Source organism: Apostichopus japonicus, chromosome 22 (genome assembly GCF_037975245.1).
Source record: "Apostichopus japonicus isolate 1M-3 chromosome 22, ASM3797524v1, whole genome shotgun sequence".
Taxonomy (NCBI): Eukaryota; Metazoa; Echinodermata; class Holothuroidea; order Aspidochirotida; family Stichopodidae; genus Apostichopus; species Apostichopus japonicus.
Window position 1 is genome coordinate 26,698,162 of NC_092582.1, and position 18,353 is coordinate 26,716,514.

The 18,353-nt window shown below is 37.8% G+C and overlaps 1 protein-coding gene and 1 long non-coding RNA gene across 3 annotated transcripts in view; both read right to left on the reverse strand.

Annotated features, from left to right (window-relative positions):
- LOC139964303 (dual specificity mitogen-activated protein kinase kinase 7-like) overlaps window positions 1–15,601 on the reverse strand; it is a 45,364-nt gene extending 29,763 nt beyond the window's left edge. The window contains exons 1-6 of one of the 2 annotated variants that reach the window (XM_071965800.1): window positions 15,422–15,601; window positions 11,337–11,430; window positions 10,695–10,758; window positions 7,786–7,899; window positions 2,322–2,441; window positions 1,593–1,700 (exon numbers count right to left, since the gene is read on the reverse strand). In XM_071965800.1, the coding sequence (XP_071821901.1) occupies window positions 1,593–1,700; window positions 2,322–2,441; window positions 7,786–7,899; window positions 10,695–10,758; window positions 11,337–11,377 (447 nt within the window). In that variant the 5' untranslated portion in view covers window positions 11,378–11,430; window positions 15,422–15,601. Of the gene's footprint in view, window positions 1–1,592; window positions 1,701–2,321; window positions 2,442–7,785; window positions 7,900–10,694; window positions 10,759–11,336; window positions 11,431–13,847; window positions 14,262–15,421 lie in introns of those variants that run through there. The other variant, XM_071965799.1, reaches the window with a different exon arrangement.
- Window positions 5,526–7,779, reverse strand: LOC139964307 (uncharacterized). Its single transcript, XR_011791942.1, has 2 exons — window positions 7,465–7,779; window positions 5,526–5,620 (listed from the first exon to the last, which is right to left on the reverse strand). It is a non-coding gene; the product is annotated as an uncharacterized lncRNA (long non-coding RNA).
- Window positions 15,602–18,353: the final 2,752 nt, after the last annotated feature.

Here is an 18,353-nt window from a genome sequence, read left to right on the forward strand (position 1 = left end):
AGGTTTGATTCATACAGGCTACTTGAACCATGTACTGTACAAAGTATATCAGGTTTGATTCATACAGGCTACTTGAACCATGTACTGTACAAAGTATATCAGGTTTGATTCATACAGGCTACTTGAACCATGTACTGTACAAAGTATATCAGGTTTGATTCATACAGGCTACTTGAACCATGTACTGTACAAAGTTTATCAGGTTTGATTCATTCAGGCTACTTGAACCATGTACTGTACAAAGTATATCAGGTTTGATTCATTCAGGCTACTTGAGTCATTTTCTGTACAAAGTGTATCAGGTTTGATTCATACAGGCTACTTGAACCATGTACTGTACAAAGTATATCAGGTTTGATTCATTTAGGCTGCTTCAGTCATTTTCTGTACAAAGTATATCAGGTTTGATTCATACAGGCTACTTGAGCCATGTACTGTACAAAGTATATCAGGTTTGATTCATACAGGCTACTTGAACCATGTACTGTACAAAGTTTATCAGGTTAGATTCATTCAGGCTACTTGAACCATGTACTGTACAAAGTATATCAGGTTTGATTCATACAGGCTACTTGAGCCATGTTCTGTACAAAGTATATCAGGTTTGATTCATACAGGCTACTTGAACCATGTACTGTACAAAGTGTATCAGGTTTGATTCATACAGGCTACTTGAACCATGTACTGTACAAAGTATATCAGGTTTGATTCATACAGGCTGCTTGAACCATGTTCTGTACAAAGTACAGTATATCAGGTTTGATTCATACAGGCTACTTGAACCATGTACTGTACAAAGTATATCAGGTTTGATTCATACAGGCTACTTGAACCATGTACTGTACAAAGTATATCAGGTTTGATTCATACAGGCTACTTGAACCATGTACTGTACAAAGTTTATCAGGTTTGATTCATTCAGGCTACTTGAACCATGTACTGTACAAAGTATATCAGGTTTGATTCATTCAGGCTACTTGAGTCATTTTCTGTACAAAGTGTATCAGGTTTGATTCATACAGGCTACTTGAACCATGTACTGTACAAAGTATATCAGGTTTGATTCATTTAGGCTGCTTCAGTCATTTTCTGTACAAAGTATATCAGGTTTGATTCATACAGGCTACTTGAGCCATGTACTGTACAAAGTATATCAGGTTAGATTCATACAGGCTACTTGAGCCATGTACTGTACAAAGTATATCAGGTTTGATTCATTCAGGCTACTTGAGTCATTTTCTGTACAAAGTGTATTCACAGTCAGCTCGTGATTAGACTCGATGTAGTTAATGACCGAAAAGCTGCTATTGTATGGAAGCTTGGTAGGTCTAGTCTTGTCAAATTCGACAAGAGCAAATCAATTTTGACTAGAACAGAATGGAACCAATAACCTTGTTTTTTGATGAAACTGTTGTGAAGATGTCAGCCATCAATGTTTCAATCTATCCTTTCTTCATTCAAAAGTAATTAATCAGAGTAAATTTTGATTTGATGAGCATCTGAGCCATTCTGAGAAAGGACATCAGACTGTTAAAACATGCCTCAAAGACAAATAAAAACAAACTATCATAAATAGGCATATACAAACGTACTGAAACCACCATTTTGCCAATAATCTGCTCTGGTATGGGCTCTTTAAGTTTTTTTATAAGTTTGTCCAGACAAGTTGACATCTGTTCCATGCAGATCCAGACTTCACTCTGTAAGGCAATCATGAAACTAGTAATCAAAATATAGTAGTACTACAAAATGTGACAACTTCAGCTATCAATGATTCAAGAATCCAATGTAAATTCATCATGTTGCTTGGCTTATGGTTCTCTTTTACTAGTCATGAAAAATCTTAAGCCAGAACCCTTTCATTTAAATAACTTACAGTGGCAACAACAAAAGGTGATACTTCTATAGCTCCTCCATGTTCTATCTCCTGCCAGACTCTGTAACATTTTTACCTAATTTGGTATTCCTGACCTTCTTCAACTTGCTTTATAGCCTGATTATGCATTATTCCATTATAGACATGAACACACTGATCTCTTACCCTACACTCTTTCTTTGCTACTATTTATTATCATCACACTGTGCATACATACTTCTATAGCTCCTCCATGTTCTATCTCCTGCCAGACTCTGTAACATTTTTACCTAATTTGGTATTCCTTACCTTCTTCAACTTGCTTTATAGCCTGATTATGCATTATTCCATTATAGACATGAACATACTGATCTCTTACCCTACACTCTTTCTTTGCTACTATTTATTATCATCACACTGTGCATACATACTTTATGACCGCAACAACTGAAGGTGATGGTCTTACCGGTGTGACAATTGCTCCCATACACTGCACAATGTACGGACAGCTATGACTCTTCAGAACAATATCCAAATCCATCAATATCCTCTTGTTCTCTTCTCTGTTGCCAGATCTTCTCATTTGCTAAAAAGTGGGATAAAATGTCTTGAGACTAAAGTAACATGTTATTGTCACAAAATTTATATTATTGTTGAAGTACGAGGGCAAACAGTGGTAGCATTGTATCTTCATTCAAGGAGACCATGTTAAACAACATTAGAAACTATGTTCATGTATGCACTGGTTCACATTCATGTTCTATTCTGATATAGGGTTGGGTAGAGGATGTGGGTGGGAGGGGAGGGGGAGGGTGAGTTACATGCATACAGACAATTTGAAGCAGAAGATTACCATACCAAATAATTCAGTATACCGTGAACTATGGGGAGGGGTGTTGGGGGAGGGTGTTGGGGAGGGTGTTGGGGGAGGGTGTTGGGGGAGGGTGTTGGGGGAGGGTGTTGGGGGAGGGTGTTGGGGGAGGGTGTTGGGGGAGGGTGTTGGGGGAGGGTGTTGGGGGAGGGTGTTGGGGGAGGGTGTTGGGGAGGGTGTTGGGGGAGGGTGTTGGGGGAGGGTGTTGGGGGAGGGGGAAGAAAGTCAAAGAGTATTAGACAGAACACTTTTAATAAATATTATGTTGAACAGTATGTATCCTTTAATGTTATATTATGTTGAACAGTATGTATCCTTTAATGTTATATTATGTTGAACAGTATGTATCCTTTAATGTTATATTATGTTGAACAGTATGTATCCTTTAATGTTATCTTGTTGAACAGTATGTATCCTTTAATGTTGAACAGTATGTATCCTTTAATGTTATATTGTTGAACAGTATGTATCCTTTAATGTTACATTGTTGAACAGTATGTATCCTTTAATGTTATATTATGTTGAACAGTATGTATCCTTTAATGTTATATTATGTTGAACAGTATGTATCCTTTAATGTTATATTATGTTGAACAGTATGTATCCTTTAATGTTATATTGTTGAACAGTATGTATCCTTTAATGTTATATTATGTTGAACAGTATGTATCCTTTAATGTTATATTGTTGAACAGTATGCATCCTTTAATGTTATATTATGTTGAACAGTATGTATCCTTTAATGTTATATTGTTGAACAGTATGTATCCTTTAATGTTATATTGTTGAACAGTATGTATCCTTTAATGTTATATTATGTTGAACAGTATGTATCCTTTAATGTTATATTGTTGAACAGTATGTATCCTTTAATGTTATATTATGTTGAACAGTATGTATCCTTTAATGTTATATTATGTTGAACAGTATGTATCCTTTAATGTTATATTATGTTGAACAGTATGTATCCTTTAATGTTATATTGTTGAACAGTATGTATCCTTTAATGTTATATTATGTTGAACAGTATGTATCCTTTAATGTTATATTATGTTGAACAGTATGTATCCTTTAATGTTATATTATGTTGAACAGTATGTATCCTTTAATGTTATATTATGTTGAACAGTATGTATCCTTTAATGTTATATTGTTGAACAGTATGTATCCTTTAATGTTATATTATGTTGAACAGTATGTATCCTTTAATGTTATATTGTGTTGAACAGTATGTATCCTTTCTGACTCACAAACATTGCAAGTTGTCTTACTAAAAACAAATTACTAGTCAAGGATATCTTTTATTTTTTTTGTGGCAGAAGCTTTAGGTTCTAAGAAACTTCCTATAATCAGTTTCAGTAATTATTTTTTCCTTGATAACTGCTCCAACTGCAATTCTCTTACCAAGTTACCAGTTTTCAGTAAAAGACTAGTCTGCATGAAAACAATCACAAACACATCAGATTGCCAGCAAAAATATAGTAAGGAGAGCAAAGTAAGCGAAGAGTTTACTGGACTACTTAACATTATTGGCCTAATGAACCAAACTAAAGGTCATATAGCCAACTTAGTAAATCCACAAAACATCATCAGCCTAACATCTAGATAGTAGATTAATAAGTTAGGGAAAACATGTTGGCCTAATGCAGTGGAGGAAACATCAATTCGCTAACATAATAAGGCTTAACATCGTGGACCTACTATAGTAGGCCTTAATATCATTGAACGAACATAATAGGGGGAAACATCATCAGACTAATGTAGTAAGCCTTAATATCATTGAACGAACATAATAGGGGGGGAGGAATCATAAGACTACAGTAACATAGTAGGCCTTAATATCATTGACCTAACATAATAGGGGGAAACATCATCAGACTAATGTAGTAAGCCTTAATATCATTGACCTAACATAATAGGGGGGAGGAATCATTAGACTACAGTAACATAGTAAGCCTTAATATCATTGAACGAACATAATAGGGGGAAACATCATCAGACTAATGTAGTAAGCCTTAATATCATTGACCTAACATAATAGGGGGGGGGGGGGAATCATTAGACTACAGTAACATAGTAAGCCTTCATATCATTGACCTAACATAATAGGGGGAAACATCATCAGACTAATGTAGTAAGCCTTAATATCATTGACCTAACATAATAGGGGGGGAGGGAGGAATCATTAGACTACAGTAACATAGTAAGCCTTAATATCATTGAACTAACATAATAGGGGGAAACATCATCAGACTAATGTAGTAAGCCTTAATATCATTGACCTAACATAATAGGGGGGGGGGGGGAGGAATCATTAGACTACAGTAACATAGTAAGCCTTCATATCATTGACCTAACATAATAGGGGGAAACATCATCAGACTAATGTAGTAAGCCTTAATATCATTGACCTAACATAATAGGGGGGAGGAATCATTAGACTACAGTAACATAGTAAGCCTTCATATCATTGACCTAACATAATAGGGGGAATCATTAGAGGTAACATAGTAAGCCTTTATATCATTGACCTAACATAGTAAAGGATACACATTGCCTTAAAATAGTCAGGGACACACATCATCAGACTTACATAGGAAGGCTTTATATGACTGACCTAACAAAGAAAAACTTAACATTATTGACCTCAAATAGTCCGAGGAAATACCATGACACTGACCTAGTACAACATTGCAATAACATAGGGAAGCATCATTGGAGTAATGCGATGAATAATGATCAGACTAACATACTAACATATAGACTAACATAGGCGTAGTGACCTAGTACGCCTGAACATCATTGCAATAACATAGGGAAGCATCATTGGAGTAATGCGATGAATAATGATCAGACTAACATACTAACATATAGACTAACATAGGCGTACTGACCTACTGTAGTACGCCTGAACATCATTGCAATAACATAGGGAAGCATCATTGGAGTAATGCGATGAATAATGATCAGACTAACATACTAACATTAAGCTTGCACGGTTTCGTGAAAACTTACAACCGGTTTTTCTCTAGCAAAAAACCGAATCTGGCTCAAAAACCGGTTTTTCCCCCCTCCCGAATTGCATTGAAAACATCCACATCTCGATCGCTAAGAAGCGTATTTTTGAAGCTTTACCAACAGCGTGTTCAAGTATGTTCGTTCGCAGTAAATTGTTAAAAATAAGAAGAATAAATTCAAGAAATGTTACTGCCTACATGACTGTCACTTTATAACCCACGTTAACTAAACTGAAGTAAATATGTCGAAAAGAAATGTGTTAGTAAACATTTTTCTTAAAGTTTTAACATCACGTACACGTATCGTTTGTCTTGTGTTTACTGTACTTCACGAAGTTCAAATTCGTGTTCAGAAAAAAAATATCACGTTCATGTTAAATGTTATATTATATGTTATATTTTCGGAGATGAGCGCCGAGCGTAAACCCCATTATGACCAATTGGAGATCGTAAAAAAAATGCCTTACAATATGATTGGTCCAATGAAGGTACCAAATTGCATGAGGCTCTAGCCATGTTCGCGGGTGGTATCTTGGCGGTAAAATAAATTTCTCTTCAAGGAGTGAAGAGAATTTACCGTCTACACTTTCAAGTACAAGTTGAAAAATATCCCTGGCAAAAGCGGGGATTAGGTCGGCAAAGAATATAAATTGTTAACGTTTAAGTTGGAAACATGTGTTCTTCAACGCAAACAAAAAACCAACTGAGAGACGCCTTGTCTGATAACTGATAAGAAGAAATGTTTAAAGGAAACTTACAAAGAAAGTAAAATCTATTAGCATACAAAGGAGAATTGTCCCAACAGCAACATCTGTAATTTCCAGCCATGTATGCAACATTTTTACTCCTTTAATATTCCTTGACTCAAGCCTGACGCCAGGTGTCTCTTGTGAATAATGGACTGTGATTGTTCTAATGTTACTTGTTGCATCTTAGTTGTTAAACTCAGAGCCCCCCCGTGATTGTTCTAAAGTTACTTGTTGCATCTTAGTTGTTAAACTCAGAGCCCCCCCGTGATTGGTCATTGTTCTAATGTTACTTGTTGCATCTTAGTTGTTAAACTCCCAGAGCCCCCCGCCATCCTGTGACTGTACATGTCGTATGGTATTGTGGATTGCGCAATGTACCTTTCAAGTTTTAACGTTCATTTTTTGAACACGAACTGTGATCAATGTGTTTGAAAAGATTTTCTCCATATCCTCTACTATTAAATTGAAGTTGAATAATAAGAACAAAACAAAGAGGACAAACACGTCGGATATAACAATTTATTTTGAACTGCATCTCGTCATTTGAGTGTGTACTTCTCACAACTACTAACGTTGGCCACCAAGGTCAGTTCAATACTACAAGGTACCTAACTGATGCACGCATATAAGGGCTGCATAGCCTAATGTTAGGCCTAGCTATCCACGCTCAAGCACTGGTTATGGCGTGTGCCGATCGTAGCTGACTATGTCGTCTTTCAGAAAAGCTTTCCCTTGTTGCAATTTACTTTCATATTGCAAAAAGAACTGTAAATAGGAGAAACCAAAGTCAACAAACTTTGTTTTTTCCAGTATTTGCAATTCACATTTCGGTTTTTCCGGTTTTTTCGGTTTTTCGGTTTTCTTAAAATAAAAAATAGTACCGAAATTCGGTTGGAAAAAACCGGTTTCGGTACTAAAACCGGTTTACCGTGCAAGCTTAACTAACATACAGACTAACATAGGCGTACTGACCTGCTGTAGTACGCCTATGTATGTAGTGCGATGAATAATGATCAGACTAACATAGTAGGTGAAAACTATATCATAGTAAGTGACAGAAACATGTTAGATGTAAGCAACTGCTTATGTTAAAAATGAAAAACATTGCTATTGTCATTTTCAAAGGGACACTAGTAATTCTCTATGTTCTGCATAGCAGCTGCACATTACTTTGTCACACTGTATATCCATTGCAGAAATGAACTGATCACAAACTCTTTTCATGCAGTTAATTCTTCTTGCAGCATGTTAATACTGACAATGTTTGTCCAATAGAGGGTTACATGATCTTACCTTTACAGCCACTATTTCATTTGATTCTTTGTGCTTCATTTCAACAACATGACCACAGCTGCCAGTTCCAAGTTCCTTGACAAAGTCCAGGCTATCGACTGTGATTTTGTACACCTAAGAACCATAATGGAAGAACTATTGATATGAAGAAGCTAGAAAATTCCTCCAATCAACAAGTTCTATATTAGTAGAGTAGAACAGTCATGAGTTACAAATATACAACATTATTCAATTTTGCAATAAAATCAATTTTCAAATTAATAGCCAAACATATGCAACAGTAGAACATAAATAATTACACAACATCATCCCATTTTGTGACGACAACAAGCAGCCTCTCTGGTGAATCAAATTTGTAATCTATATTTAACCTACATTTGGAGAACTTTAATGTCACTTTTTGGTTCATGGTACTACAATACAAAATAACAGTCAAGAAACTCAACTACAGTAGGAAACTTCCACAATTGAAATCATATTTTGATTTTTGAATAGGTCAGTTGTTCGTACCTTCCTACCATGAACTATCATCCCATCACACTGAACCATTGTCCAAGGTTATAATCATTCAATGTTAAAGGAAACTACAACTTTCTTGATATAGCCCATGTTTGACATCAGAGATTATTGCATAAATGAACTCTTCCAAAGAATTCAAGAACTTTCAATACTTTTTTAAAGTTAAGTGGAATAACCTAGGAAGCTGGTCAATCTTCTTCCCTTTTCAAGCTCTGTCTTAGACTTTTGGTATTAATATAGTTTGAAGGAAGTAGTGCAATGTTGATAGTTGGCCTACACCAAACAGTATAAGCTATAAAGTCAATCTGCTGTATATGACATGTATCAATGTTCATGCTTTTAGTAGTATGCATTGACCTGGGCATCTCACCTTACCATTTTACTGTAGGCTATAAAGTCAATCTGCTGTATTTGACATACCTGTATCAATGTTCATGCTTTTAGTAGTATGCATTGACCTGGGCATCTCACCTTACCATTTTACTGTAGGCTATAAAGTCAATCTGCTGTATTTGACATACATGTACCAATGTTCATGCTTTTAGTAGTATGCATTGACCTGGACAACTCACCTTGCCATTTTACTGTAGGCTATAAAGTCAATCTGCTGTATTTGACATACATGTATCAATGTTCATGCTTTTAGTAGTATGCATTGACCTGGACAACTCACCTTGCCATTTTACTGTAGGCTATAAAGTCAATCTGCTGTATTTGACATACGTGTATCAATGTTCATGCTTTTAGTAGTATGCATTGACCTGGACAACTCACCTTGCCATTTTACTGTAGGCTATAAAGTCAATCTGCTGTATTTGACATACATGTATCAATGTTCATGCTTTTAGTAGTATGCATTGACCTGGGCAACTCACCTTGCCATTTTACTGTAGGCTATAAAGTCAATCTGCTGTATTTGACATACATGTATCAATGTTCATGCTTTTAGTAGTATGCATTGACCTGGACAACTCACCTTGCCATTTTACTGTAGGCTATAAAGTCAATCTGCTGTATTTGACATACATGTATCAATGTTCATGCTTTTAGTAGTATGCATTGACCTGGGCAACTCACCTTGCCATTTTACTGTAGGCTATAAAGTCAATCTGCTGTATTTGACATACATGTATCAATGTTCATGCTTTTAGTAGTATGCATTGACCTGGACAACTCACCTTGCCATTTTACTGTAGGCTATAAAGTCAATCTGCTGTATTTGACATACGTGTATCAATGTTCATGCTTTTAGTAGTATGCATTGACCTGGGCAACTCACCTTGCCATTTTACTGTAGGCTATAAAGTCAATCTGCTGTATTTGACATACCTGTATCAATGTTCATGCTTTTAGTAGTATGCATTGACCTGGGCAACTCACCTTGCCATTTTACTGTAGGCTATAAAGTCAATCTGCTGTATTTGACATACGTGTATCAATGTTCATGCTTTTAGTAGTATGCATTGACCTGGGCAACTCACCTTGCCATTTTACTGTAGGCTATAAAGTCAATCTGCTGTATTTGACATACGTGTATCAATGTTCATGCTTTTAGTAGTATGCATTGACCTGGGCAACTCACCTTGCCATTTTACTGTAGGCTATAAAGTCAATCTGCTGTATTTGACATACGTGTATCAATGTTCATGCTTTTAGTAGTATGCATTGACCTGGGCAACTCACCTTGCCATTTTACTGTAGGCTATAAAGTCAATCTGCTGTATTTGACATACATGTATCAATGTTCATGCTTTTAGTAGTATGCATTGACCTGGGCAACTCACCTTGCCATTTTACTGTAGGCTATAAAGTCAATCTGCTGTATTTGACATACATGTATCAATGTTCATGCTTTTAGTAGTATGCATTGACCTGGGCAACTCACCTTGCCATTTTACTGTAGGCTATAAAGTCAATCTGCTGTATTTGACATACCTGTATCAATGTTCATGCTTTTAGTAGTATGCATTGACCTGGGCAACTCACCTTGCCATTTTACTGTAGGCTATAAAGTCAATTTGCTGTATTTGACATACATGTATCAATGTTCATGCTTTTAGTAGTATGCATTGACCTGGGCAACTCACCTTGCCATTTTACTGTAGGCTATAAAGTCAATCTGCTGTATTTGACATACATGTATCAATGTTCATGCTTTTAGTAGTATGCATTGACCTGGGCAACTCACCTTGCCATTTTACTGTAGGCTATAAAGTCAATCTGCTGTATTTGACATACATGTATCAATGTTCATGCTTTTAGTAGTATGCATTGACCTGGGCAACTCACCTTGCCATTTTACTGTAGGCTATAAAGTCAATCTGCTGTATTTGACATACATGTATCAATGTTCATGCTTTTAGTAGTATGCATTGACCTGGGCAACTCACCTTGCCATTTTTTGTCAGTTTTCCTGTCTGCTTCATAATTTCCTGCAACTTATGATCTATATCACTGTACATAATGAAGAGAAAAGATTATCATGTGACAATAGCAACACACACTGTACAGTTAACTTAGGAGCAATGCCAAACTTATCCAACATATGAAAACTTCCTTGAATTGTGTATTAGCTATATTATTTAACAGCTGCCAACAATATCCTGAACATGAATATATCGTTGAGTAATTTGTCTCTTGTTTTTGGTAAATGCTTTTCATACTTGCTATTAATTCCAAACTTACTGTACCAGGCTTGGATTAGTAGCCTGGGCATTAAGCTTAGATGCTAAAGTAAGACACAGAAGAGAGTGCTTATGTCAGACACTGTAGAAGGAGGGTGCTACTGTTCGACACTAAGGATGGAGTATGCTAATGCTCGACACAATAAAGGAGGGAGGATGCTAATATGCAAAAATTCTGGGGGAAAAGTACATTGTCATGAATGTGTCATTATTTACTGTACACAATTTAGTATCAAAAAGAGATTATTTAGACTGTAGTTGAGATTGACTTCATGAGGCAGTTACACTTGTAGTACATGACATGTATGACATGACAGGTATGGTCAAATACGTTGACTTGAGGTGTACCTTGCGAACTTGTCATGACCCGTTGTAGGGGCAATAGGCATAGGTCCGAACACATACGGTCGTTTTGGTTGTTTGGCTTTTCTTTCCTTTAGATCTGTAGGGGTTTAAAGAACAAACAGATAATTGCATTTTCAAATAAAAAAACAGTTATACGCTGACATCAAACATCATGTAATGAGCTGTATACACTTAAAACTAATATGACTAAACAGACCTGCACAGTATCAGTGATGAGCCTGGGATCGAAACAAATATCACTGAACTTTGTGGGTGATACTATACTAACGCCGAAGGCATCAGTCAGCACGCAGCGCAACACAGTTACAGGTGGGGTCCATGTGCCTGCCTTAGGGCCCATGGTGGGGTCCATGGGCAATGCCCCGGTTGGGGTCTAATTCCATCAAAGTGTTCTGCTACACAAAATTAGCTTGGAATGTTTTAATCAGTTAATTAATTACCAATACAACTTTTGTGGTCTCTACTCCAAAAGTCACTGTTGCTAATGTTAGTATTATGCTTTGTTATTATTTGGCTAGATCTGGAGGTCTATCACAGAGCAATAGGTGCTAACTCATTAAAAGCAATACTGTACCAGGCCTAACAAAATTTGCTCAACTCACAAGTAGAATTTTAGCTTTGGCAAACAGCAAAATGCACTACGCTTTCGAGACATTTTGGCGAGTGATTTGTGTGCTAGCCAAACCCCAATAATATTATGTCTTAAAACTGTACCATAAAGGCAGTAGCCTGGCAGACTTGTCAATGAACTGTCTCAATGGGAATTAATTGGGCAGAATGTTCTTTTAAAGGATAGCAGTGATGACAACCTGCTTTTGCTCTGCTGTTTAGTTCTATCCTTTAGCAATGTGATTCCATCAATGGTTTGACCATATTCTGCCAAAAATAGAGAAAATTATACTTGTAAATGTCAAAAGTCAAACTGCTACGAGCAGTGAAAACCTAACTTTGCCCTTAGGTTGAAGTTTACTGTATAATTCAGCTAAATCGGTGGAATAATCCATGAAAGTGTCTCAAATACAATTTTTTTACTTTCAACATTTGTGGAAATTTTAGCTGTTTTCGTTAAGGCTTTGTAGATCACAATTCTGATTGCAAAAATGGTTACAATTTGACTAATGAAAACAGCAACTACAGAGTCTATCATTGCAACTGCACATGTACAGACCTGTCAACCTTTTTGACCCCTAAATAGGGAGAATAACATTTTTCAGGGCCAAAAAATAGGGAGAACAAGGGGAAAATAGGGAGCTTTGTCATTTTCAACTGAATTGATATAAATACTCCTAAATAAGTATATAGTCTACTTATTCAATACAGTGTGAGAATCATGCAATCAGTGTTTCTTGTTGTATTTTACAGCAGCTCGCTTCGCTTTCTACAGGGTTTCTGTAGTAGGCTTCCATTTGAAACAGGGAACAGTGGACTCTGGGTACTGTGACTTAATGGCTAGTATGCTAGATAGTCCCATCAAGCTTGAGACTTGACCGACTGTCTGTCTTGTTCTTGAGAACTACACTGAATAGCCTTTCCTGTTCAGCGTTACTGTGGGGAATTACTAAGCTAGGACTAATTGTTGGCTATTTTCAAAAATGTCGCAAGTGATGAAACATTAAAAAACCGGGAGAATAGAATATGAAACCGGGAGGCCGGGATATTCGGGTAAAAACCGGGAGTCTCCCGGTAAAACCGGGAGAGTTGACGGGTCTGCATGTATAACATAAAACAGGACTTTAGGAACATGCAAAATTACCATATTATACCATACTACATGAACTCGTATTACAGTAGCCAAGTTACTTACTAGCCAGGAAGAAAAATTCTTACAAAGTGGCTGTTACATAATTAATACAAAACTGAAGGCCTGCATGGTAACATTAAGCTTATGAATCCCCTTCATAGTGAGGTCTAGGGTGAATAATGAAAGGGTACATAGGAGAACCCGACCGAAATTAGAAAATAGGTCTAGGCAGCCAGGAGTTAATTTTTCGACCGTTCCATTCACCCGCCTTAGGCTAAATATGTGTATTAAAACAATTTTTAAATGATCACACCTTAGGTCTAACCTTACTGTTCATCAGTTGCCCTGGCTAGACCTGTTGCTTGGGTTTAGTCTAAGATAGGCCTAGGCCTTAAGGTTTTTGGCCTAGCCTATGTCGAATTAAAACTCAATTATGGCTTGGCCTAGTCTACGTTACTGGTTATCGCTAGTTTAGTTTCACATGAAAATTGTTCTGCTTCTCTGCGGTTTTGTAACAGTCTCTCATTTTAATAATCAATTCACTAACAACTGAATGTTCCAAGACTAGCCTGAAAACATCAATAGACAAATAGTGTATTGCTACGACTAGAACAGGACAGGAATCATGGCCTAATGTTATTGTTTTCAAAGTTATTGTCTACTATCCTAACGAAAGATATTACTGTTAGGATAGGCTGCTATGAAATGAAGAACGGAAGAAAATAGTAAACCCTATTGAACCACTATCTGACCATTTAGTCGCAGAGGTTTAGTGAGGCCGCTTTGAGGATCCATATCTTTCGGTTTTTCTTTCCTCCGTTGGTTTTCTTCCTTCAACTTCGCTTCGATTCGGTCAAGTTTGATATGTAGTTGCTCAAAGGAAGATGTCATTTTCGTTCGATTATTTTGCACCTACCCAAAACACAGTAACATAATGCGCAATCGCAATAAACCAACGTCACTTCACAAATTTCTTTTATATAGATCACAAGGGGTAAATCTTTCGAATAGTATGCGGACAAATATGATCAAAATGAAGACAAATATTGAGCGATTGTGTATTGAAACACTGACTCTATTAACAAAAAAGGTATGAAAGGTATTAATGAACGAAGAAATAAAAAACGGTTGAAACAAGGCAACGTTTACGTCATTGAAAGTAGGTCATTGACTTCGCTACACTGTGACTGAAACGCAAACCTTTGTCGTGGTTCACCTAATGTATAGTACATGCGTGAAACTTTTATGTGACACATCTCTGCTACCTGTGTATGCGAACGTTATTATGGTCATCCACTACCAAGGGCGTAGAAAGTGGGGGGGGGGGGGCTGGGGGCGACATCCCCACCTGAAAACATGGGGGCGGAAGTATGCTTCCGCCCCCCAGTCGTCGAGGGTAAAACCTCTTTCATTTTTAAAACTATTTTCTGAAATTCAGAACGTAGTCTTTCACAATTGTTCAGACTGTTAGTGTTTAGTACTGCGATTATTGGGAATCACTATCTCCGCGGGAAATTCGCTAGCGTTTGAGCATACCATCAAAATAAGTCATGATCAGTTGCGTAGGAAGGTACTTTTGAGTAAGGGGGGCTGAAGACTGACGGCCGGCCTGGGGGAGGGGTCTGAGGGGAGGGGGTGTCCCCCTCCCCTTTGTTTTTTTTTTTTGCATTTCCAGGTGGCCTCAAATGAAATTTGGTGCAATATAGCACACTTCAACACCCACTCCATTTTGTAAATAATTTTGCATTTTCACCTGGCCTTAGATGCAATTTGGTGCTCCAAATGAGATTTTTTTCTCATTTGGAAATGAAAAAAGGGGTTTTCTGACTTGCGAAGCGGGGGGGGGCGGGGCGGGGCGGAATGATACTTCCGCCCCTCCATACTTTTCACTGGCAAATGCACGCAAGATGAGTGGAGCGGTATGGAATCGATCCACCTTTGAAGACTTTTTTTTATTACAAATTCAGACATTTGTGGCACTAAACAGCATCTGATGGCCTCTAATTGTTCAAAAATTTCCAAATGGGAGGGGTGACCCCTCCCCTTTGGAAATTTTTTAAGACCCCTCTCCCAGGACGGCGATCAGAATCCATCATGCATCAGACCCCCCCCCCCCCCCGACAAAAATACCTTCCTACGCCAGTGTCCACTACCACATAATCCGTGCACAATGTAGACCAAGAGACCTAATCCAGGAGAGAAGTCAAACGACGCCGTCTATTCATGTAAAAAGACTTCATCGTGTATTCTAGGTGCCACATGATGTACTTAATGGACTAAAGGGCTCTGGAAAATATAAATTTACTCTCAGTTTCATCACACTTACGTTGGAAATGAAGATTTCAAAAGGTGGCCGGTGACATATTTTCTTCCAGAGGCCCAATCAGGCCCTCGACGTGCCCCACGGGTTGTTCCGCAAATATTCCGGTGCAGTGTTGCGGCCCGATCGGGATATTAGCGAAGAGACTCAGGTAGCTAAATCCAGAAGAACAGCAGTGAGTTCTCATGGTAGGAACTATAGACTCTGCTGAGTCTGCTCAGCGACGCGAATGATTCTCCCGACATAAAAATAGGAAATTGCTACGGCTGTTATATTTTCCTCCCCTTTCTACATACGCTTCACAGTAAAGGACTGTGCATATCACAGGAACGAATCGTTCATAGCGTGATGAATAGAAAGAATCGACCCAGCGCATTTGGTTAAGAAAAATTGGTCGATACGCCTCAACAAAGGCTACGTAGGAACAAATTCTTCTGTATTGTCTTACTTCATTGCGAGCATGCGCATATGGGTCCACATAATACTTCAATCAAGCCTTAACAGTCTTAGAGAGCAACTATCAGAAATACAAATCAAAGCCACTACTGTTTGTGTATAGCCTATGAATTCACAATCCACCAGTTATGCAGGTTCTATATCCTACCAGGGACGAACCCAGAATTGTCTTTAAAAAGACAGGTGTGGTCCTGTCAGGTCTATGAGGCGGACTCCCATATGGAAGTCAGTGGGATAATCCCAGACAAAATATGTATTCTGAGACATGTTATAGGCTATTAATTAGGTCTTCACACAAGTTTCTGTTAATATATATATATACACACACACACACATATATATATATATATATATACATATAAGGGGCGGATGCAGGATTTGTGACGGGGGGGGGGGGTCTGACTGGTCCAGCTGCGCCTGAACGTAAGACTATCTAAGCGGAGCGCCACCATCGGTTGGCGCGGAGCGTACCAGAAAATTTTACAACTTTACAAACCCCCAGATTCTCTCTCTCTCTCTCTCTCTCTCTCTATATATATATATATATATATATATATATATATATATATTTATAGGAATAACGGAAAAACTGTTAAAAAACTATGCTGTATTTAGAGAAAGGCTGGATCTGGAGTGAGATACAATAATTAAATGAGGTAAGTGATTGAAACTAAATTAGCCAATGTTTGGTTTGTGCAGAGCTTTCGAGCAAAACTAGCTCTTCTTCAGTGCATGATCACCGAAAGTGACAAGGAGTAGCAGGAATTGAAACTATTTTACAGAGAAGAGTGTCGGCATGGTTGTGAACTGTGAAGTCAAAGCGACTTACTGATTTCTGCTGAATTGGGCAGAAGAACTGGTTTGACGAGTTTTGTACGTCAATGTACGGGGTTTGCTTTTAGCTTTTTTGATGGCATTTTCAATAGTACCCGGAAATACTGTCTGTTTAGGAGGTGTTGTGACAGTTCTTTAGTGCGGGAATCAAAATCAACTTCAGAGGAGCAAATGCGTCGAATGTACGGAATATTTCTGGTACAGTGACGTGGATGGCAGCTGTTTACCGAGGTAGTTGTGCTTGTATATATATATATATATATATATATATATATATATATATATATATAGACCCAGTTATTAAGGTTATTAGACCCATTAGCTGGTTAGCATTATCATAGTCGGACATTACTGGAGCTGACAACACTATAAATATAGCCTTCACTGCAGAATTACAGAGATTTCAGTCGCCGAATATTGAAAACCGGACTAGCGATAGAAAGATGACAACTCCTAAAAATTATTCCTTATACTTGGACTTTGGCACATTAAGGTTAAATTTCTACATATAGTATTCAGCTAGGCTAATAAGCTGCGTAGATTCCTCCCATTCGTTGCTGCCCTCTCTTTGTCGTCGTCCGTCACAGTTTTGGGTGTATTTACAAAGAAAGTGAGCGAAACCATCCAACTTGGGCGATTGTATAGAGTACTCTTTAGTGACATAACACGTTTTTATCTACTTCATGAATGAATTAAATGCCACCTGTACAAATAATATGATAACGCATGTATGTAAATGCAGCGTCAACCGTAACTACTTGTTCTTGCCTTTTCTACCTAATTACGTCATTGCGAGTGTGATGACATTACCAAAGATTGTGACCAGGAGAAGATAAGACCCTTCGCCAAAAAAGGAAGAGGGAGTAGGTTCTCACCACATGTAAATCTTGTAGCTTGTAGAAAAGTAACTCCGTGGCAGGTGTGGATATGTACCCAGGCGCGTATCCAGGGGGGTGTTAGGGGCGCGCGCCCCCCGGGTAAGAAAAGAAGGAGAGAAAAAAAGAGAGAAGGAAAATGGGAAAAAAGAGGGGAAAGAAGGGGAGGAAGGAAGGAAAAGAAAAAGAAGAAAGAGAGAAAAAGGAGAAAAGGAGGGATTAGAAAAAACTGCAAGAAGAGAAAGAGGAACAGTGACATAATTATTAGAATTTGTAAAGCAAACAGCAGATATCATATCATATCAGTGAGCATGAAAATGGCGTTCCACGATGAACAGCCTCCAAACCATGGTCGCAGATCCTGGTGAGGACAGCGGGACGCGTTCCCACCAACTTTTTCAGTAGTGGGGACATGATATACCGTGTCCCCACCAATTTGTCTTGACCAATAGCTGCATTTCAAGTTCCCCTGTATTGAACTTTGGCGCAGTTTGATCCAGCATTGTGCAAATGACATGCAACAGTTCTCATTTTATTATATTTTATCCACAGTTGTTAAATATAGGACGGAAATTGCATTTGCGGCAGTCTATATTTGTTTTCTGGGAGAGGACCCCAGACCCATCGTATACAAAAGTCTACTTGGATTATTTGTCCCCTGATTTTTGTTTCTGCAGACGCCCATATATTTCTCCAAACTAAATTGTTAAGCCATGAAATTTAAAACTTAAGGAGGTATGGGAGCATCATTAGGTCTGGGAAGTGTTATTTCC